Source organism: Clavelina lepadiformis, chromosome 2 (assembly GCF_947623445.1).
Source record: "Clavelina lepadiformis chromosome 2, kaClaLepa1.1, whole genome shotgun sequence".
NCBI lineage: Eukaryota > Metazoa > Chordata > Ascidiacea > Aplousobranchia > Clavelinidae > Clavelina > Clavelina lepadiformis.
Genome location: NC_135241.1, coordinates 8,571,525 through 8,593,218, shown reverse-complemented (window position 1 = coordinate 8,593,218; position 21,694 = coordinate 8,571,525). Strand labels below are relative to the sequence as shown.

The window sequence follows — 21,694 nt, the reverse complement described above, 5'->3', positions numbered from 1 at the left end:
TGTATCCATTTTTCTTGAAATTTAATAGGTTATGCGGCCCAATGATTTATCTCAAGTGACAATGCGGCCCACTATAATAAAAGATTGGACATCCCTGTTTAACCCATTTGTCTCAAACGTGAAGATGTTTGGAGTTGTTTCGGTGGCATTTTTGCTTAATCTTATTCATTTGGTTATTGATTTCTATTTTTACAACAGATGGTCTATTTTTTATGCTAACCTTATGACAACTTTGGTTTGTGAAGTATTTAATTATCAATTATCATATACCAATACAGTTTAGCTTCTACCTCAACGGCAATATTATAAGTTTTGCATTAGGTAAATCCCCAAACTATTTCCAACAAACACTTTTACCAAAAATAGAGAATGCGAATAGGGTAGATGCCCATTGCCCCATTAGGTTGAAATATTAGTGCTGAAGGAATGTACTGTTATGGATTAGATATTTCATACGATATGTAGTTTATTAGTCCGTGCGCAAGTTAATTTAGCGGTGAATCATATCTTATTTCAATATGACGGACATAAATGTGAAGTACCAAAGATTGGCACAAGAATATGCAAAGGTAATATATGCAAAATGTTAAATGAAATTGGGTAGGCTAGTTTCGGTTGCTTCTTGCCAAAACTAGTGTTTATAATAATTTTTTAAGTATTATTTTGTTTTAATAAGTGTAGTTTTGAGGATATATATCTTACAGCAGCAGTGTAGGGTGCATTTGAGGTGCGCATTTTAACATGTAGCCTGAATAGCAATACCTTATAATGTAGGCTATTAAAAGTGCAACTGACCATCATACACAAGAGTATCGTGACAGCCTGAGTGCAAAGTAAACGTGTTTAAATAGATCTTATATAAATGTATCAAAAACAATAAATTGAGGGTGCCTTTTCCCAACTCTGCAGGCAGGTTCAGCAGAGAAAATTTGCCATGATCCGCTGATTTATCAGCTGTTCATGTTGATTTTATTTCAAGTAATATGTCTTAAGTTTTTCTAAAAATTTTATAACACACGCATACATGCATACTTTGAAACACAGCTAAATCCATATTTGAGTATATGGCACAGTACATGTACACTGAACTATTGCACATTCATGCGTATTTTTACTAAACAAACAAGGCAATTTTGGCTGTCTAACAGCCAAATTATAGCAAAAATCAATATAGTAAATAATTGAGGCTCTGTAGCAGGTTGTCATACCAAAACGTTTTGTTTCTACTGACAAAATGTCTGGTAGCAAAATTCTATACGTTTCTCATTCTCATTTCACGTTTTTATTATCACAAGTTCCTCTGTTTTGGTGACTTTTTTAACTTGGTTAGACATGGGTCCCCCTCGTTTTTCACAAATTTTGGTGATTTCTTCATTCTCCTAAAATATAGAAATAATAACCTCAATTAACTTGCGTGATGGTACGGCCGTGTTGAGTGGTTTGTATTAAATAATTCGGACAGTAATGCATACAATAACTACACTATTGCACCTGTGCTGTGAGCATGCAGAACTGCAGGAATTTAGTGTGACAAAATTAAGAGAAATTGCACTTATTGGGAAAGTTATGTGCCAACCAGTGCATTAAAACTAGCTTTTATTGAAGACATGTCTTATAGCCAGTGCAGTAGTAAATAATTAATGGTTGGCGGTGGTGTGAAATTCACTAATGCAACCATCACACTAATACAACTATTTGACAAAGGCCATGTGTATGGTTGACTTACCGGGGTCCTACTATAATACTAAACAATGCGCTTAAAAACGACAAAAACCTGATACATATATCAATTATTTCACATGCAGTAGGTACAGTATATACATGCATGCTTCTGAAGCTTCTGAAAAGAACAACTTTGAACTTGCATAACGTACTTTGATAAATAATATATAAAAGTTAACGATTGGGGTTGAGCCAGTTAGCATTGGTAAGGGTCTATTGCTCTGTGTTTCCTTTCTGTACTTAAAAGCTAATTTTATTTATTTCTATCAAGCTTAAAGCACAAAATCAAGTGCTGAAAAAAGCGGTTGTTGATGCCAAAGAGACCACTGGAAAGCTGCAGGTACAAAGACTACTAAATATTTTGCTTGTATTTGTAAATAAGAAAAACTTTTGCGAACTTGGCTGAATACTGAAAAGGATTGATCGATTGATTTGCATTAATTTAAAATAACCAGTTTAACTACAACGCAATACAGTTTTTGTAAGTTTTTTTATAACCCTATAAAGCCCCAAAAATTAAACATATACATTTCGTATGAAAAAATATTTAAGTAAGATATCATTATTTGCAATTTTATTTTTCCTATACTTCAGTCTATCAGTTTTTCAGCTCTTCCGGGTTATTAACATATAATCCTTTTAGTAGATTGTTACCTCCTATGAAAAATTTTCATACATTATGCTCTGTTAGTGTCATTTTTTTTTCAATTTCGTCTACGGTATGCAGATTGACCTGCAAAATAAGGAGCAGGTGATCAGACGCTCCCAACAAGAAATAGACAGCAGTGATTTTCGCAGCCAGCAAATGGCTCGGAGGATTGAACTTCTGCAGGTTGAATTGGAGCAAAAATCTCATGCAAAAAAGAGCAAGGTTGGATGTGATCATAATTTTTCTCATGACATACAATGTCTTCATTAGAAGCACTATTTTAAGTCCATAGCATACGTTTTTAAATTACATTCCTAAATTAATTTTATTGCTAACTAAGTTTTCTTTTGTTTACCATTACTATACTCGTGATAGCAATTATTCCTAAAAAAAACTTAATAAAAGTATACTGAAATTTTACAAGTGTTTATAGCTTGCTGTATAGTTTGCATTTTGCACTTTTCAATTCTTTGTATAACAAGATGCTTTGTTTACATCCTTGTTAATTGATTATGGTGAAAATGAAAGGCAGCTTATCTGTGTCAACTGTATGTACAGCATTTCAATTTAATGGAATAAGCTCGTGCTTCCATTAAGATAAAAAGTACTAGTAAGCAACTGAATATATATTGCATTAGTCTGCATCAGACAGACCTAACCTCGATGGTTTTAACGCCAAAGATGAGGATTTGCAAAACAAGATTCAAGAGAACGAGGTTCTCCATAAAAAGGTTTGAAATTTTATAATTGTAAGATTTTGCATTGCACATCAGCCAATTGTACATAGGTCTTCAAGTTTATTTTAGTAAAACTATTAGGGTAAGTATATATTAGTAATCGAACAATTGCAAATTGTATATATGGTAGTACCAGATATCAGATGATAGAATGTTTGCATATTGTTAGTTTTCATAAATTCTGTCTACAAAATATTAAGGTGTATGAGTATGATGCGAAAAAGAAGCAACTTGAAGAATCACTAAATGACCGAATTACTGCAGCAAAGAAGGAGGCTCAGTCTTACAGTAATGCTTTGCAAGACCTACAAGAACAACATGATAAGGTGTTGTTATGTAATAGCTAATGCCCAGTATATAATAGTTTATCCTAAAGTCCTAAGTGTCAATTACTGAACTGTGGAAAGTTGTTTAACAATGTATTGTAAAATTATTTAAGAGATGCTTTTGTACTTAATGCCAAAAAAGCACAGTTGTCTAGTTCCCCTAACTAACAATGTACTTAAAATTAGATGTTACAGCAGTTCAAGCAAGAGAAAGCTAACTTGGAAGAAAAAGTTCTAAATATGGAGGCTTCCACAAAGCAATCTGAAAGTGAAGCACAGGCAAAGTAAGTAAATCTAAATCTTATGTTCTATATTTACTTCAAATGAAATAAATAATAAAATTTTTGTTTTATTTACTAATTATTACTTTTTACTTCCCAGGTTCACTTTTAACACTTTAACATTTAATATGTTCATACCTTTACTGGCCAAATATGCTTCTCACTCATATTCCAATTTTTTAATCATTTACTTTGTGAATCAAGTTTTGCATTTAATTTTGAACGCATTGAAATAGCATAGTGTTGATTGCTTCCATTAATTCTGTAGAATTCAAGACCTTTTATCCATAAACTTTGAGCTCAAGTCAAAAGTTGAAAAATTAACTCAAACTGTGAGTGGGGCAGTTGTGTTCAATGACTGTGAAAATGGAGATTACAACAACATCCAAATCCAGGCCTATAATAAAAGATCGCAGGTTGAGCATCTGTAACTTATAGATCAAAATTGACTATATTTTATGAATTTATAATCGCATTTTTAATGTTGAATCCTTGTTGATTAGTGCATCTTGAAGTGATTGAGACCATTGCTGCCACACATTAATGCACATGTTTTTAATTTGACAAGACACAGTTTGAGATGAGTATTTTTATGCTAAATATGTACAGGCCCAAACAGAGGAGATAATTACCCAAGCCAAAGATTTAATAAAAGAATTTTGCAATTCTCTGAAGTCCTTTCATAAACATACAAAAGAACGATGTCTTCTCTACCCGGTTGATTCTCAATTTGAATCTCCATCAGACTGCAACATAATGGTAAAATGAAAGTATGACGTATCGTTTATTTAAAACTGACTTTATTCAACTGTGATGTTGATATTGTAATAGCTATGCAAAGCCCATTGTTCAATAGGAACATTTTTGTTATTAGCTATCACAACATCTTGATCAAAGTGAAGAAGTTCTGCAGTCAATTGTGTCAAGTTTTGAAGATGCCTTTGCTGATGTTTCATTTCCTATATCCATGTACAGTACAATTAAATTAGACAAGTTTACTGAAAGCATTCAGAAATACATGTCTCATCTTTCGAAAATTCAGCCCCATAAGCTGTCTAGGTATGGAAACCATTTGTAATGGTACTAACTTACTGTGACCCACTAGTAATATGGATACCTGTATGACGTACTTGTATATGTTTGGATGGATGAGACTGTAACAGATGATTGGTTTTTTTGATTTTTGACAATCGTTGAATTTTTTCATCAGCTTAAAAGAAGAATGTGACTTATCGTTGTGTGCACCATTGCTTCAATCCAAGAATTCTGAGTATCTATGCAATTATGAACGCCTATTACCAGCTATGTCGAAGTTGTGCACCTATTTATCTTACATTACATCATCACGTAAGTTAGAAGAAAAACTTTGTTAAATTTTAAACAGGTGTACACGAATGCATCTTAAGTTCAAGGTGTGTAAGAATAAGATCCAATACTATAAAGTGGTGAAAGGCAAAAGGGATGCAGCAAACATGATCTAAAGTCCTCTATTTTTCCTTAAATTAGACCCAGACCTGTTTGAAGTTTCCGAATCCAAATATGCATTGAAATGTCGATTTCAAACGTTTCTGGGATTTGATGTTTGAGTTATCATTGCACAGAATTTATTCCCTACATACACATTAGTATTGTTTTACAGCAGTTTGTTATCAATGCAGGTTCTGATGATAGCAAGGAAAATGAAGACTTTGCATATCAAAAAATTGTATCTGCAGTTAATGAACTTCACTTGATGTTTAAAGGTATTAATTGCTCTGGTGTGAAGTAACAAATAGCTGCAGCAGCTAAAAAGTTCAATCCTGATGTTTATAATATGTTTTCCCGATGTCAACTTTTAAAACTTACTCCAGTTATGTTGCAGACTTATCAAAGGTATTCAATGGGAAAATGGTGCTAGAGTACCAGCTTCCAACAACATCTAAATCTCCCAAACTTCGTCAAACAAATGAGTTCCTCTTAGCTTCCATGCTTTCTCTAGCAACTCTAACAGCTCGATTGTCTGGGTTTATACACGCAAATATGGGTCAGTTTTACTCTCCAATACATGCATTTAATTTTTTATTTGGATTTCGTTGGGTTTTGTAATAAAGAATATTTTAGACTTCTTCATTCAAAATCCACCATCAAGTAAAAATTCAGCAATGAATGTTGTGAATATTACTCATCGAGTGTCTTCTTACATGGATCGAGTCAGCCTCTCATCTCCTCCTGTTTCTATTCCTTATCTGGACGCATTGCACAGGAAGAATGATGTTCAAGTTGAAAACAGAGAAGAACTGTTTAATCGAGTATGTTTTATCTTCAGAATTAAAGTTGGTGATAAATTAGGTTTTCCTCCATAAATGAGGTTAAATTTAGATTACCAGTATATATATTACTAGCATATTACTACTATATTACAGATTAATAGCATTGGATTATTTTGTGGTGTTGCAAATTGTTATGTAAAGGTCAGTTTGTTGAACCAATGCATATCATTTGTAGTTGCAAAAGAATGCAAATCAGCTGCAAACACTGGAACAGGAAAAAGAACACTGGATACTTGAAACACAATTATTGCAAATGAAACTGGAAAAACAAGTAAGTGCTATAGCGGCCTGTATGTCTTGTCAAATTTCATACCATCCAATAAGAAAATTTTTATTCCAGAAACAACAAAATACTAATCAAGATAAAACTGTGGAAAGGCATAGAACATTGTCAGTGTCTTTAGCTCCACTTGACTCCTCCATGGTTAGTTAATGTTGATCTTCTGAAAAATATTGCAAAACTCACTGCATATCGCACATTTCTTGCAAACATGCTAGCTGACATTTGTTCTCTACAGCAGAATAAATTGCTTGCTTTAAAATTGTGTGCCTTTGTGTTGGGGATTTAATGTTTTCCTAAAAAATATTTTCGCTGTGTTTAGTTGGGAAGCCTTGACACTCCTGCAGCAAAAGTTGAAACGGTATTATTACTGTGTTTTACGTTTTTATAAACTGCAGTAAATCTAACGATTCTTAAGATAAACTTATGCTGTTGATGCAAGTGTTATCAGGACTTTTTATAATACCAGACTGCGCAATCAACTGAAGATATGATAAAACAACACATGACCAACAGGCTAACTGAAAGCGGTTTAAAAACACAAACTGCTGAAGGAAAAGCATTGCACTATGAAAATGAGGTATCATTTTAATGTTCATGTTTTGTGTTTTCTTTTGCAAATATTTTGAATATGCATTATTTTAGTGCCAAGTTCTTCACAAGCATTTTGCTACCATGCAAAAGAAAAAGCAATCAATTCATGATGCATTAGACAAATCTACTCAACGTGTCTCTCAATTGCAAGTAAGCAGAATGCTTAAAAACTTTTACATGGCCATAATGATTCATACATTCAACAAGTTTGTACATTCTTAAGCTTGCAAAGTAATATCTGTCCATAGTAGGCTTACTAAAGGACATTTGGATCTTAAATACGTGAATCAAAAATCAAATTTTATATCTAAATCCTGAGCCCAACAAAGTGATTTCAAGTTTTGCAGTTGTACTATATTGTGGAAATTTTCTTGTGTTTAACTGCTTGTACTCGGTTGGTTTGGAGATTAAATTAAGCATTGCTACCTTATTTGGTTATATATTAGGATGAATTATCAGTGACAAGAAGAAGTTATGAAGAGCAGTTAAGTCTGATGAGTGAACATCTAGCAGCAATGAATGACAAACTTGCAAGTCAGAAAGATGAAATTGATACACTGAAAGTGAAGGTAACATGTGTATTGTATTTTTTTTGTAATATATGAGCCGCAGACCACTTCTAACATGTGGGTTCGATTTCAGACATCATCAAAGAAAGCGAAAGTTTTGAGTCTTGTCAAGCCGTCATGATGCATTCCAGTTTGAAGCTTGATTTTGATTCATTTGCCCTCATTTGATAATTCTGCAATTATCTCTTTTTAAAGTTGTTATTGTAAGGGCCACTGTACCCTCAATAAATAATTTACTTCAGAGCCATTTCAATTTTGAAAGTTACAATATGTAATTTGTCGTTTGACATTAAATATTGTTCATAAAATCTGACTCAAAGGCTTGTTTGCATATTTATTTATACCAATGATGTATGCTACAGTATGTGTGCGTTCTTAGCGAATTTTGGTATTGACTATTTTCTTCATTTCTATCAAACTGCTAGTGCCATATTGCGTCAAAAGCCAGGATAAAATGAAGTGAGAAAAACGTTCATATAATCATTTCTTATGAAAAAGCTATTTATGTATACTTAGTTAATTGTGATTTCTCATTAAGGCGCTATTTTCCTCAGTTGAACCAACAATCATGCTTGTGCATGATCTGTTTTAATGCTTTCATTAATTTACCTTGACGTTTTCTTGATATAGCTTTATTGCCATTTTATGTAAAAACGTTAATCAAAAGAATATCCTATTATAAAAACATACTGCCAGATTGCTGGTCTAGCTTTATTTAAATGTTTTAACGAAGTTGACAGCATTTTTACTTAGTTTTAAAAGAACAGCTTGTTTAGTATAGTACAGCATCAACAATAGCTAGCTTTCCAACATACAATGGAGATTGCAATATAACTATCAGTTTGCTTTACTTTTAGTTTCTTCTTTGTTGACTGCTCGCACTGCTAAGAATATTTCAATACAAAGAAGTAGAATTCCACAGACAAGCCCAATTATGCATCTTACCAAAATATCCGGTATGATGTTCCTAAGCAGAAATATACAACCAAACACAGATGCAAAAACAGTAACTGAAAAATTTAAGCCACTGACAACGGCAGAGCTGCTTCTAGGTTTCACAGAGGGTTGTGACAAATTTGACACCATTTGTTTGTACTCAAGGTTCTGCTGGCTGGCTTTCAAAATTTCAATACGCTTCTGAAGTTCTGGGCTTCTTGGAGTGGGTTTTACTGCAGGTAGAACCAAAGTTGCATTTTTAAGCAAGCGATTGAGGTAGACGTTATCATCTTCTTTGCCCTTCCATTTGGAAAACTAATATTGTAAACATGACATTAGTGATAGTAATGTCATCCCAATAACATAAAAACTTGCCTTAATTGCACTCAAAAGAGAGAGTCTTTGTGTTTGTTCTTCACGAATTATTTCTGGCCTGACACTGTCTGGTACATATCCATGTTTAGCAAGTTGAATGACACTTTGCCAAGCATCATTGCCAAATTCCAGTTCGAGTTGCTCAACTCTGTTCATGTTTTACTGATGGAAAAAAGCACACAGATAAGGTAAAAATTACAAATATCTATTGAAAAACTAGTGACCAAACAATTTATGAATTTAATCATATGGCTGTGTACATCTGCAATCTAAATGTTGCATTCGTGTCACTGTATTGTGACATATTTAATAAGGTGAGAATTCAAATTGTGCTACTTGTTCAAACGGCCCAGAAAGTATAAGTGGAATGATACATTTATGTCCTGCTACACATTAAGTAGGCTTTATTACGAAATCTATTCTGTTATGAACTTCCTACTGTACAGTAGCTCTTAATCTGAAATGTACCTCCAACACATGGTGTGAACAAATACTATTTTCAATACAACAGATTAGCTCTTAATAAAGATACAAACATCAAGCATAATCTGACACAAAAAATGTGTGTTTATTGTTTGTTCTTAAATGTATTGAGCATGCACTAGTCATACGGGAAATTGGTTTTGGAAACCATCTAGTTTTATGTTTAATATGTGTATGCTGTGTGAAGATAAAACATACATTTTTTCTTTTTGTAAACGTGACCACGATAAATAAAGAAACCGTAATTGTAGCATACGGTAATACTGCAGATCATACAACACACAATTTGTACACTTAATTCTTTCATACCACTTATGAATATGTAGTACTATAAATCCTAAAATTGAATGCAAAATTTTGGTGCTTTTCCCCATCCCCTATTATATATTTCAATGTAATACACAAATTTTGTTTTAAATGCTACCCAAAAAGGTTAGTCTTAGGTATACTGCTCATGGTAGGTATACATGAAATTCAAACCCAAATAGTACACAAGGCTCCTATCAAGGTTATAGTCTCAAGCAAAACCACTTTAAAAGGTGGATGAAATATTTATGAACCAGCCATGTACAGGCACGATTAATATTTAACTAAGCTGGCTTTGCATTGCATGGGGATGTTGTACGAGCAACACTCTTAAATAAATAATGCATACCACACAAAGGCATTTTTAAGTGAAAATAGTTACCCAGAAATTTAAATCCCTGACGACTCATCGAATTAATTATGATTCAAAGGAAAGAAAACTATTTACAATTTTTACCGTATTTTTTAATAAGTTAGAAAGCATGTTTTTACTGAAGTTCTGCGTTACGAGTATATTATGCACTGCATGCTATAGTGCTATCCTCTACAACGATATTTAATGACTTTGGAATAATTGCAACTGACCTGTATTGCACAAAGTATGAAAATATATGGACGGTGGTGAACATCAATGTGTTTGTAATCAACTGGCCACTACTTTGATACCACAGAAAATCAAGTTGCAACAAAATTCAGTGTATTGATCAATCAATGGTTTTCTCATAACAAGTCTATTCGTAAAGAAACAATTAATATATTAGAACATAGTACATTATTAAATCTGTACATAACAGGACAAGTAAATGCAAAATACAAGACAACATTTAGGCACTATTACTGTACATCTCTTTTAGAGAGATTGGTATCCACAATACAGGAAATATGATTTCGCTTGACGCCAAGCATTTACTGGCAACTTAATAGTATTTCAGTACAACAACTTCCTTTACGTGAAAATCATATACTTTGTTCATTTTGAACACACTGCCATTCTTGCAACAATCTGTTTCCTAACAAAAGAGAAAGTGTACAGCAGGCAAACGTAATGGAACAGAATTTAAAAAGATCACATTTACATCAATTTACAGATTTCATGAGCATACATACATAACCATTTACATAAGAAATACTAATAATGTTTATACTTAAGTCTGTGATATTTCCATCAATGAGTACATTTAAATATATTAATGTATTACACAATAAGGTTATTACGTTTATGTGAAATACAAAAATCACTGTATAGATATATATATAATGCATATAACCGAAAGAACTGTGCAGCTACTTATTGCACTTGTCCAACCAGATGTACTGCTGCAATGTATTGGCTGGTAGTATCAGGTCCGGTCTTGCAAAACAAAAGAAAAAATTCCAAATCACTCGTAATAGGTATAGGCAATCTTACATCTAATTAAGATATGTGAAAACTTAATCAGTTGTGACAATATCTGAACTTTTTCATCAAAACATTCAAGCAATTGCTCTTGCTTCTGGCATAAAAGCCTCCCAATTTTTCATACACTGCTCTTGGCTTTTCATTAGATTTTTCAAGAAAATCAATACTAACTGGCGGAAATCAAAAATGCGATCCTTTTCAAATTTTTGTATATCTTTCTTGATAGTTGCCGAGAGTTCATCAAAATCAGATTTGCTTGTTTCAACTCTTGCTTCAAGCTCTCGCAAATCCGACTGTATCTGAGACACTTTATCGCCTTTTCCAGCAGCTCGCATCTTTGCTTCTGCCTCCTTCTTTTTATTAACAGCCTGCACAGCACTTTGCCAGTTATGCCAGCTCTTCACTCGGACCATGAACACTTCTTTTATTTCAGAAATTATTCGCAAATAATCCCCCAATGCTTCAGTGACTCCGTAATAATCAGTATTGGCTTGATCATGATTCACACTCTCTATCTTTTCAAATGCATCCGAGAGTTGAGCAAGAGCTCTTGACAATGCAGTGTGTTCTTCTGCATTGCCTAAAGTGGCAGCAGACTTTGCAAAAAGAGCTGTGTTGACAGCAAGCTCCTTTCTGCGATGCACTAATGTGTCAAAAGTGGAGTGAAGTTTGATGAGCTGTTGTTCTAGACTTTCTATTTGCTGATGCTTTTCTTCAAACCATGAATCTTCTTCAGTCATTTTGAAAGTAATCTTGTTAATAGCCCCTTCTACATTTTTAACAAGTCGCATCACACCAGCTCCACTTAAAGCACGAGTATTAGTAGCCTGTGGTAAGTCATCTTGCTCCAAAAAGTCACGGAAGTCTTGGTCTTGCACAAGGACAGAGTGTCGAGCAATTCGATTAAGATAACGCTCTAGAGCAGCACGTCGTTTTTCAACAAAATCAATTGATACAGCTTCTTCATCAGATTTTGACATTTTGATCAAAGTCATGCCAACAAGACTTTTTTCTGGGGCTGGGGGCACCACTCGACCTGCATGACGGTGCTTTGCCAGCATTTTTTCGTGAAGGCCAAGGAAATCACTAAAGCGGCGATCTACTGTTAAATCTGGTCGTTTAAAAGTTGGCATGCTGGTTTTGGTATGCACCTTGTAAGACATGAAAGCATTCATTCCTTCACCTTTTTTATGGGGATCAGATACCTCTATTGCTATGTCGTGTTTTTCTTCTTCTTCTTCAGGTTCGGGTTCATCCTGGCGCAGGTATGCTGGTTTTGTGATTGTATCCACAGGATCATCTAATGAAATCGGTGCTATCGGTTTAGAACTAGACGCAGCATCAAATAGCTCTTCAGCATCATCGTCTTGAGGGCTGTCCAAAGGAATAGCAGTTGTAGGTGCCGGGATTGGTGTATCAGCTGGCACATCCTTTACTGGAACTACTACATCTATTGCACTTGAACCAGCCACACCTTCATCAAATGATACATCATTTTCTATTTCCTGTGTTGCAACTTCCTCCTTTTGCGGTTTCGGTTCTTCAACCTTTTCAACAGGTTCAGAGACTATACTCTTTTCTTCATCTTTATCTTCTTCTTTTGCATATGGTTTTTCCAGCATATCAGAAACCTCTTCATTCTCACTGTAATCATCAAGAGGAGGTGGTTCTCTTAGATCAGCCATTTTTGCCTATTTTATACACACTACCAAATAATATATCAAAACAGACCTTTATATAGTACAATGAAGATACTATTGTGATTTTGAACTTCTTTAAAATGGCCAACTGATCAGGAGTTCAGTTCACTCACCAACCTTATAAACTGCATTATTATAAAAACATCCTTAAACATATATGCAGACCAAATTTAACTCGATGTTTGTATTTAAACTACTTCACAACAAATTACACACACACAAAGCAAAACTAGTTTTGCTATTTTGAAGCAATAATTTTATAATTAAACAGTTTCATGTCAAACAAAATATTTTGACATTTAACTTGTATATACAAAAGATAAACCAAAGTTGTGCTTTGGAACCACATCAAGTACTACACCTAAAATTCAGCCATAAGCACAAAAGAAACTTTTGGCTATAAACCATACAGCCCACATCTTAGCATAGATCAGGGCTTCTCAAACTTGTTTTCTGCGACCCAATTTCAAATAAGAAATTTGCATGCGACCGCTTGAGACGTAGCCTACACATTAATGATTTTAAAACAATAAACGTCCTATCACATATCTTAAGTGATATTTTTGACTACGGCAAAATCATACAAATGTATACAATTTTATTTTATTTATGTACACAAATTATGACTTATAGTTTGAGATACACTGACCAAGATGAGGTACAGGGTCAGATGGTTTCGAAAGACAAAGCAAACCCAAACTAATCTAAATTTATCAAATAATGACCTATGAATAATACCTGCTTCATCAATAGTAAAGTTCTGCAAGCTTCAAACAAACACAGATACTAATAACGTAAACACACAAATAATGGTAAAATTGGCAAAAAGTTATTGTATTGAATATAATTTATCAGTCAAAACATTATTAGAAATGTCATATCTTACACTAAATGAAATTTAACAAAATATGTCATGTTTTAAAGCTGATCAGTTGTAGATGCTTTTCTTAAGAGAACAAATTATAAGTAAACATGTTATTTTTCCACCCAAATTAAGTAATGGAATGGTAATATACTTCTGTTTCGTACTGACAGAAATGCATTTGAGATTGGTTTGTGTTAGGATGCCTAATATTTGTTACTGCACCACTATGACCCAAATCCTTAATAAATTTTACAGGAAAATAATACAAAATAAGTTTTGACAAAATATGATAAAGTCAAAAATCTCTGACATGGCATCGATCAGTGGTTTCCACATAGTGCGCCGCAACAAGTTGCCAGTGGCAAACCTTGCATATCTCTTTGCAAATGCTTGGTATGGGAGGGGGACAGTAATTGAGAACTGACCTATTGTCTTACAATGTGATTCACAAATTTACACCAGATGCTAGCAGCGTAAGTCAATTAGATATTCTATTTATGTAGAAGGGTCTAAATATTTGATGAATTGAAGTCTCTCCTCTACATTGATCATTGATCTTTCACAGGCTAGATGAAAAATTGCGAAACCTAGCATGATATTAGATAATTAAGTTTACAAAGTGTGTTCGGCATCTCTTTGTATTAGGTGGAAAAATGCATCATAGGATTTTCTGTACACAGTACTAATTTACAACAGTCTGTACTTTACAGAGCAGTTATCACAGTAGGTTTAGGCTGATATTTTTAACAAAATAAAATTTCAGTTAGTCTATTTAAGTATAACGTTTTTCAAGTTGATGCCCACATCACATGGCAATTGAAAATGAAGTGAAAGGTAGCATCTATTTCACCGGCTGCTGCTTACCTAATTTAGAAAAAAGCAACTTCAGTTAAACAGCTAGCTGGTTACACAATTGAAATTTTTCTGAAGTAAATGGCAGCCGAAGTAAATTTGTTTTACCTGCCACAGAAGCAGGAAAATGCCAGTGGGACAAAAACCACAGTTATGCTAGTCCTTAAATTGAAATATATACTAGTTTTGAACTTTAAATGGCATAACAACTTTTCCAAAGCCTTATGCTAATCTAAAACTACATGGTCTCAAACACAAACTCTCGCTCAGAAGTTACAACTAACTAACTAGGCCAACCTATGAATTGAAGTAAATTATATGCCAATTTTCATCATAACTAACATGCCATATTTTCTAAAATCTAAAAGTAGTTCTCTCAGACCCAAACTCTCACCTGAAGTGCCCTACTGAATATAATTATGATATGGTCGTACTTGAGAGCACTCTTGCCCAATTCTGCAAATTGACTGGTAAATTAACCTGTAATCAACCGGTTTTCTTTGTTTGGTTATTATAATTTGACACAGTAATAACAAAGTTCAGTGCCAGACTGCAGAATATGGCAAGAGCACGTACCCAATCTTTAAATGGCATTGCAAACCGATGTCTCTAATAAAAGAGACACAAACTTTTACTCCAATTTGTACTACAAAATTTGTGGTTGAAAGCAATTTCTCTAAAAAAAATGCGAAAACTGCCATACTCTGCAGTATGGATCTTCCCTTCTGTCTCTTTGGTGGCGTGCCATGTTTGGGTAGGCAGGTTGGAGGGGATTAGCTTTAATTATTTTAGAGTTTGGAAAACGGTGTGCTATTTTAAGTGGAAAATTAGACTGTGCTGATTTTAATTAGGAATCATTTTGTGGGTTTGGAGGTCATGCTAACCTACCATCTTATAGCACAATTCTATAAATTTCTATTTTGCATATTTTAAGCCCTTGGGTTTTGCCACTCTTTCCTGTTTGTGTTGTTTGTTTGTGAGTACCGTATGTGCTTTATTGTGCTGTAACTACAATGGTAAGAATCCTAACTTTCGTTCCGCACAGTTAATGGTGAAAAAGAAACAATACAATTCATAAATTTTTGTTTTTCGTCTTCTATGTGGGGGACAAATTTCTGCTGACGCAGGTGGTCACAAACATGTTAGTAGTCAATGACAAAAATTTCCACAAATTTTACGGGCATAAGTGACAAGGCCTCAAGGGAAAAAACGTGCATTACGGGCCAGTAAGAGAATAGGCCTATATAAAAGTTATTTGCGTCAGTATGGCCACCAATACAATTCACAGCCTAGCTTAGTAATTTAATTATGAGAAGTGAGAGTATGGATACAAGGGGATTAATTTACACTCTATGCTTTATTATCTTTATCTTTCAAGTTGAGAATCTGTATAGGCTAAATTTCAATTCGTAAGACTAGCCTAATTGTCATCTACTGTATTCGTATTTACTTTTACTACCTAGTAAAATAAGTATCTATATACTAATTTCACCGGCCAGCAGTTGTGGAAGTAGGAAAATACCAATTGTGTAACCGGCATCCGTTGAAATAGACGCTGCTTTGATTAAATCAACGAAATGACTATTTTACCAACGGATATCACCACATGTAGGCCTAGTTCATGCAACCCGTTCTTAAAGAGAGGCATGCAGTTAGGTTAGGTTAGGTCGTTAGAAGAATGGGTACGCAAAAAGTTGATTTTAGCTAGACTAAGTTATTTAAGGTTTTACTCAAGTTAAATTTAGGGTACCGGTGTAAGTTACTGTATTAAACCCATACTATAACCAAAAGAGCAAGTACAACAGCTTTCTGTTTGCAATAGCTCACTGCTATTATTTGCTGCTCCGTGACTGACAGGCTCTGTTGATCACGGCATACCAGACGGCTGCTTGTGATCAATAGCAGTTTAGTTTTGATTTTTATAAAAAGATATATTTAAAAAGATAGCTGTGTGGGCGAGGATAGCGAAAGTTATATTTACACCAAAAACACCCTTGATATAAGCAAACTGTAAGCTATCCAGTTTTCAGCAGCAACCAACAAGGTGCCACTGGAGCAATCACAGTCTTCTGTCCATTATATCACCAACAGGAGCCCTGGTGTAACGTCACTAACAGCAGAATTTCAGTATGTTTCTCATTACATCATGAATAGCAGCTGATTATTACACATTATCATCCGCAGCAGAGTCATTACCCAGCAGTAAAAACAATGAGGGTTCTATATGAACACAGCAGGCTGCTGTAAAACAATAACAGCCATTTTTTGATTACCATGACATGAGTGTTTCTTGTCTGCTTTATCAGGTTATCTCATCTGTAACGTATAATTTCCGCACTGCCTCAGTGTACAACTTCATATGACTTGACTTATTACATATCACATGTGCTTGTGAGCATTATTTTGCCGTAGTAATTTTTTGGTAAGTTATCTAATTTACGGTATGTTGAATTTGCTGGCTGTGTTAACCATTATTCATCTTTATCATTTTGTTACATTATTCTTGCACGTTTTAAGCTTTCTGGGCTCTGCTGCTTTTTTGCTCATAGTTTGCTGGTGGAGACGTTGGTTGTTATTTTATTACGTTATAATAATTAACAATTTATTTTTGTTTCCTCACACAGTGAGTGACGAAAAATAAACAATACACTAGGACCCTGTCTGTCTAAACCACTAAACAGCAATTACGTGACGTCACCAATAGCAGAGTGCTATTCCGATCAGCAATCACGTGACAGCCCCAACTGCAGGGTGTTACTCAAAAGCAGTAGGCTGCAATTGGTGACGTCACGAGAACATTTTAACATGCGCTCAGTAAAAACTGCTAATGATTAGACCTCCAAAGTGAGGGTACACTATTTTGACATCTCCAGTTTCAAAAGCAGATGGCTGCCGTATCCATGCTGGATATTGCCATTAATCGGGGAAAGACTGCTCAGATGACCCTCCCAACACCCGCAAGTGCTCAGTAATTACTGGCTTGAGCGTCTGCAATTGGTTATTACTTCCTTCATCATTAAGCGCAGTATCGGTGCTGCTTACATGGTCATCCAAAAGTTGTAAGTTAGCGCAGTTGTCATGTTCTACATCTTTCAACCACAGTTGCAATTTCTTTCGAAAAGCACTCAGCTTCTATTATATTTCTTCGCACAGTTGCATAAAAATGCGACGATTGAGGGCGAGCCCTAGAACGAAATTAACATTTTCAACAAAAATTTTGAGAGCTTCAGTAAATATAGGAGGCAGTATTTTCGATGCGAGTGCGTATCTGTGCAACACAGAATGTGTAAAATTGATGTCTGGATATTCACTCCCAATCAAGCCCCTTAAACCAGACTTGCAGCCTATCATGGTAGGAGCTCCTTCAGTGTTCACAGCGGAAACCATGCTCCAGGAAAGACCATTGCTTGTAAAGAAACTATCAAAAAGCCTTTTACGTCTGTCGCTTTTGCAGTTGTTGCGAGCTTGCAGAATGGAAACTCTTACTTTACCTGGAGCCCTTGTAGCGTACGAATGAAAGATGCTGGCTCAAATCACCAACGTCAGTTGTTTCGTCAAGCTGTAAGCGGATCTTGGTCGGGCTAGTCTTCAAATCTACTATCACTTGATTGAGAATGTCGTCACTCATGTCACTAATTTTATTGCTAATAATGTCATTAGAGAGTGGCACTGAAGAAAGCTTGTCTCTAACTGTTTTTCCCAGTAGGCTATAGGCCTAGTGTTTACCATTTGGAGTGCAGCTGGCTTTACAAGTCTCTCACCGATGGTATGCGGTTTTCGCTGCTTTGCAAATAGGTGTGCAACTTCATATGATGCGGTGAGAATCGGTTTATCAACTAGAACAAAACCGTAAGATGTAATGGCAGCATATGCGTCGAATCCGGGCCCTTTTCCGCTTGAAATCATCTAATGTGGCGTCTTTATACTTCTGTTCTGTGAACTTTGGTGAAATGTTCTCGTAATTTAGCTGGTGCTAGGCTGGAGATACTCACCGTAATATTGCCAAGAACGCACTGAGGATGCTGTGTTCCATTAGCTTATGTTGCACAGCTGCACAACCTTATTGCACACAATTCCTTGACCACTATCTTTTTTGGTTGGGATATTGAATAAGCAAATAGCAATTTGGAATTTAGGTGACGTAACTTGTGGTAAGAGTTGTTGCTACTACACCTATAAACAGCAAAATCAATAAAAAGTATTGCACGATATAAGGCCTACATACCAGTCCTTACAATTTGTCAACGTTGGCACAACATTAAGGTTGATACTGTCTTAGTTTACACACTACCGTACTTGGAATGTCGTGTGCAAAAGGAAAGTGGAAGTTGTCTTCTAGTATTTTTTTTGTTCTCAATACAAACTGATTCGAGAAAATAACTAGCCTACATAGGATAGTTTAATTGTCTGTGCTATCACTGCTATGTAGCTATGCTCCACTGAAAATATGCTCCAGCAATAATTTCCATTGGATTGTTCATAGTTGCATCACATATGTGATTTAAAGTGATGTTACCCTCACTGGTATTTCTAATCTAAATGTTGTTTTTCTGTGGACAATTTCTCCACACATACCAAAACTATATCGGTACCGGTACCTTGGGCCAGGGCAGAAGCCTTCTGAAAAATATCTTTTGCTTATAATTTCGTTTAATTCTTGCTTTAGACTGTTCTGTTTTTGTGACTAATCAAAATTGATACATAACCAAAACATTTGCTGAATTTTTGCAATTCGAAGAAGACCTTTGTCGAGCCCCTGGAACGGCGCCGTCGAATCCAGGTTAAGAACCACCGAAGAACCATAACTATAGTCAGGGTTGCCATACCGTCCTTATTTCTAAGATTTGTCCTTATTTTAAAGGTCCGTACGTGTCTTAGAAAATATGTTTGTCCTTTTTTCTAAGAAATGTCCTTATTTTCACTTTCGTCCTTATTTTTAGGGCGAAGGTGGGCACTTTTGTCCTTATTTTTGGGCATTTTGTCACCTTTACGATACCATTTTGTACCAAAGAGATACCAAAATGCAACCATGAAGATAGAAAAACCAACCTTATGAACATGCAGATAGTGTCTTGTTTTTTTTTTTTTTTTTTTTAGGAACATTGGTTGCTTTCTCTTGTTGTACACTGTTTAAGGTGGATTCCTCGTTCATTTTCTAGCCGTCCTTATTTTTGAGTTGAGACTGATGGCAACCCTGACTATAGTGGTATAAAGCTGATTTTCTCTAAACCGTGTTAACCAATTTTCAATGATTTGCGAAAATGAAACATTTTCGCTGTAGGCCTACTGCTATTCTAGCACTTTAGTCTCAGCAAGCATGCATAATTAGGCTAATTGCCGCATTATTCGTTAAAACTAATTTATAAATTGTTCTTTATTACGTAAAATGTAAATTATGACATAGTAATGTAGGTAGTTTTGGTGTATGTGGAAGCAATAATAACATCCGCTTTACCACGGTTTAGCCAAAGATAGTAGCAATCACAATAGTATCAGCTCTATGGATGTTCTAAAATGACTGGCGTATATAGTAATGCTAATAACGATTTTGACAAGATAAAACAGGAGCTGTCTGTAAAGAAGGATCGCTTTTCTGCAAAGGATAAGATGAAATATCACGTATCGCAAACTACAGTCGCCGATACATCCCCAACGCAACAAGAAAAAGCAGCAGAAGCTAACAATTCGTTTAATATCGTAAAAAATGGGGCTGAAGAACAAGGAGGAATGGCAAGGGAAACCAGAGAACGTAAACTAGGAAACGAGCGGCAGTCTACTTACTTAAAGCGCCAAGAAGAATTGCGTCTGCAGATACGTTCTGAACTGGAGAGTTTGTTGGTGGATGTTCGCAGGGATATTTTGCTATTGTTACAAGAACGTATCAACGAAGAAAAAGGTACAATAAAAGCCGATCTTAAAAGAGATTTGCAAGCAACTGAAACTAATTTGATCAAAGAAGTCGAAAACAAAGTGGCCGATGGTGAACCGTTCAATGAGCGCGTAGCAAAATTACAACGGGAATTCGAAAGTAGTTTCAACATATTTCTAAAATCGGAATTAATACAGTTGCAGGAAGATGTTCTTTCAGACATTGATACTAAATTGCAAAGAGAAAAGCAGCAATGGGAAGAACGCTTTACTCGTGACATCGACAGACGTTTAAAACCAGCTGAAGAAGCAATAAGAAAAGAATTTCGTGAAGGTTTAAATGATTCCCAAAAACATTGTAGTGACATATTACACCATCTTGGAGAAAAAAATGCAAGTCTGGAAAAAAAGATGTCTGAAAAAATTTCTAGTATTGACGGAAAGTATCATTTAATTGTGCAAGAATCTGCGCATGCAAGCAGCTTGCTGACTGATCAAAAGATTGAGGAACAGGCCGCAACCATCGTTGCGTCGTTTGAAACTCAGTTCGCCTCACTTCGAGATGAAATGACCGAAGCCCGCCTCGATATTACCCATTTAAAGTCAAAGTGCTGTAATATATTATAAAACAAACACCCTTAAATCTTTTTCAAAAATTGCCTGTCGAAGCAATAGGCCTAGTGCTCCAATTAATTGGTAGAAAACGTAACGAAAGTTCATAGTTTGGTTACATTTGTATCTAAGTCTTGCCAAACAATTAGTCAGTAGCAATAGGGTTGTAAATCCCCCTTTCCGCTTATAGCTTGATGATAACTGTAGACTAATGCTTTAGTCTGTGTACTTTTTGGTCATAAAGACATCGGTGCCAGGTTTTAAGATCGTGCCTAATCTACAAACTACAATATCCTATATGAAATCCTAAAGCCTTATTGTCTATATCACAAGTAGGAAACGAGGAAGTACTATGTTGTACGTGATTATTTTCTAATTGCAGAGTAACCCTACAAAAATCACAAATTAACTTCAAATAAATGATATAGAAGCACACTTCGATGACTTATATTTTGAAGCTTATTGCACCAATGTCCGGCAACTTTTTTGTTATATCACTATGACTATATGTTTTTAAGCGCCACTGAAATGTAATAAATGTGGTATTGTTTCATGTACAGTGTTGATAGAGAGTTGTTTGCTGTTGATGTGCGTTTTTGTGACTGTTTTTCATTTGGAAATTACTTGGGTAATTTCTCCATTGAACTCTTTCGTTGAAGCCCATGGCCATACGTATATGAAGTACCAATATTATTTTTGTATGCTATGGAATGTGCGATTATATTGCTTTAGTTTACACTATTCGTCAAAGTGCATCACAATGGAAACTTGCCCGAATCACTCAATACTGCATCATCGACCACTTTAAATTCTGAACAACCGAGTCATTTT

The 21,694-nt window shown here is 35.0% G+C and overlaps 5 protein-coding genes across 5 annotated transcripts; 2 read left to right on the top strand and 3 right to left on the bottom strand.

Moving 5' to 3' along the window:
- The first annotated feature begins 359 nt into the window (after window positions 1-359).
- On the top strand, window positions 360-8,164 carry LOC143445209 (protein phosphatase 1 regulatory subunit 21-like). Its single transcript, XM_076944137.1, has 20 exons — window positions 360-569; window positions 1,994-2,062; window positions 2,450-2,593; window positions 3,010-3,102; window positions 3,309-3,434; window positions 3,621-3,718; window positions 3,984-4,131; window positions 4,325-4,474; window positions 4,590-4,774; window positions 4,926-5,062; window positions 5,374-5,457; window positions 5,577-5,738; window positions 5,816-6,003; window positions 6,200-6,295; window positions 6,365-6,448; window positions 6,627-6,665; window positions 6,774-6,884; window positions 6,950-7,048; window positions 7,345-7,467; window positions 7,541-8,164. The coding sequence occupies exons 1-20, from the start codon at window positions 519-521 to the stop codon at window positions 7,586-7,588; spliced, it is 2,235 nt and encodes a 744-aa protein (XP_076800252.1). The 5' UTR covers window positions 360-518; the 3' UTR covers window positions 7,589-8,164.
- LOC143445211 (vacuolar ATPase assembly protein VMA12-like) lies at window positions 8,160-10,294 on the bottom strand. The gene is made up of 3 exons (XM_076944139.1): window positions 10,153-10,294; window positions 8,779-8,940; window positions 8,160-8,718 (listed from the first exon to the last, which is right to left on the bottom strand). The coding sequence occupies exons 2-3, from the start codon at window positions 8,932-8,934 to the stop codon at window positions 8,305-8,307; spliced, it is 570 nt and encodes a 189-aa protein (XP_076800254.1). The 5' UTR covers window positions 8,935-8,940; window positions 10,153-10,294; the 3' UTR covers window positions 8,160-8,304.
- Window positions 10,295-10,297: 3 nt separating this feature from the next.
- On the bottom strand, window positions 10,298-12,824 carry LOC143445210 (sorting nexin-2-like). The gene has a single exon (XM_076944138.1). The coding sequence runs from the start codon at window positions 12,649-12,651 to the stop codon at window positions 11,041-11,043; it is 1,611 nt and encodes a 536-aa protein (XP_076800253.1). The 5' UTR covers window positions 12,652-12,824; the 3' UTR covers window positions 10,298-11,040.
- A 5,075-nt stretch (window positions 12,825-17,899) lies between these two features.
- LOC143447134 (protein FAM200C-like) lies at window positions 17,900-18,289 on the bottom strand. The gene is made up of 2 exons (XM_076947075.1): window positions 18,110-18,289; window positions 17,900-18,027 (listed from the first exon to the last, which is right to left on the bottom strand). Exons 1-2 carry the CDS (start codon window positions 18,287-18,289, stop codon window positions 18,022-18,024), a joined length of 186 nt encoding a protein of 61 aa, XP_076803190.1. The 3' UTR covers window positions 17,900-18,021.
- Window positions 18,290-19,755: 1,466 nt separating this feature from the next.
- On the top strand, window positions 19,756-21,416 carry LOC143447133 (uncharacterized). Its single transcript, XM_076947074.1, has one exon. It carries the CDS (start codon window positions 19,898-19,900, stop codon window positions 20,876-20,878), a length of 981 nt encoding a protein of 326 aa, XP_076803189.1. The 5' UTR covers window positions 19,756-19,897; the 3' UTR covers window positions 20,879-21,416.
- Window positions 21,417-21,694: the final 278 nt, after the last annotated feature.

Excerpts from the sequence above, each read along its gene's own strand:
- LOC143445211 (XM_076944139.1), bottom strand. The coding sequence starts at position 8,934 with ATGAACAGAGTTGAGCAACTCGAACTGGAATTTGGCAATGATGCTTGG. Across the intron at positions 8,719-8,778 it reads CTCTTTTGAGTGCAATTAAG|TTTTCCAAATGGAAGGGCAA; the intron begins GCAAGTTTTTAT and ends TTACAATATTAG.
- LOC143445210 (XM_076944138.1), bottom strand. The coding sequence starts at position 12,651 with ATGGCTGATCTAAGAGAACCACCTCCTCTTGATGATTACAGTGAGAAT.
- LOC143447133 (XM_076947074.1), top strand. The coding sequence starts at position 19,898 with ATGACTGGCGTATATAGTAATGCTAATAACGATTTTGACAAGATAAAA.
- LOC143447134 (XM_076947075.1), bottom strand. The coding sequence starts at position 18,289 with ATGATTTCAAGCGGAAAAGGGCCCGGATTCGACGCATATGCTGCCATT.
- LOC143445209 (XM_076944137.1), top strand. The coding sequence starts at position 519 with ATGACGGACATAAATGTGAAGTACCAAAGATTGGCACAAGAATATGCA. Across the intron at positions 3,103-3,308 it reads ACGAGGTTCTCCATAAAAAG|GTGTATGAGTATGATGCGAA; the intron begins GTTTGAAATTTT and ends CAAAATATTAAG. Across the intron at positions 4,475-4,589 it reads CATCAGACTGCAACATAATG|CTATCACAACATCTTGATCA; the intron begins GTAAAATGAAAG and ends TTTTGTTATTAG.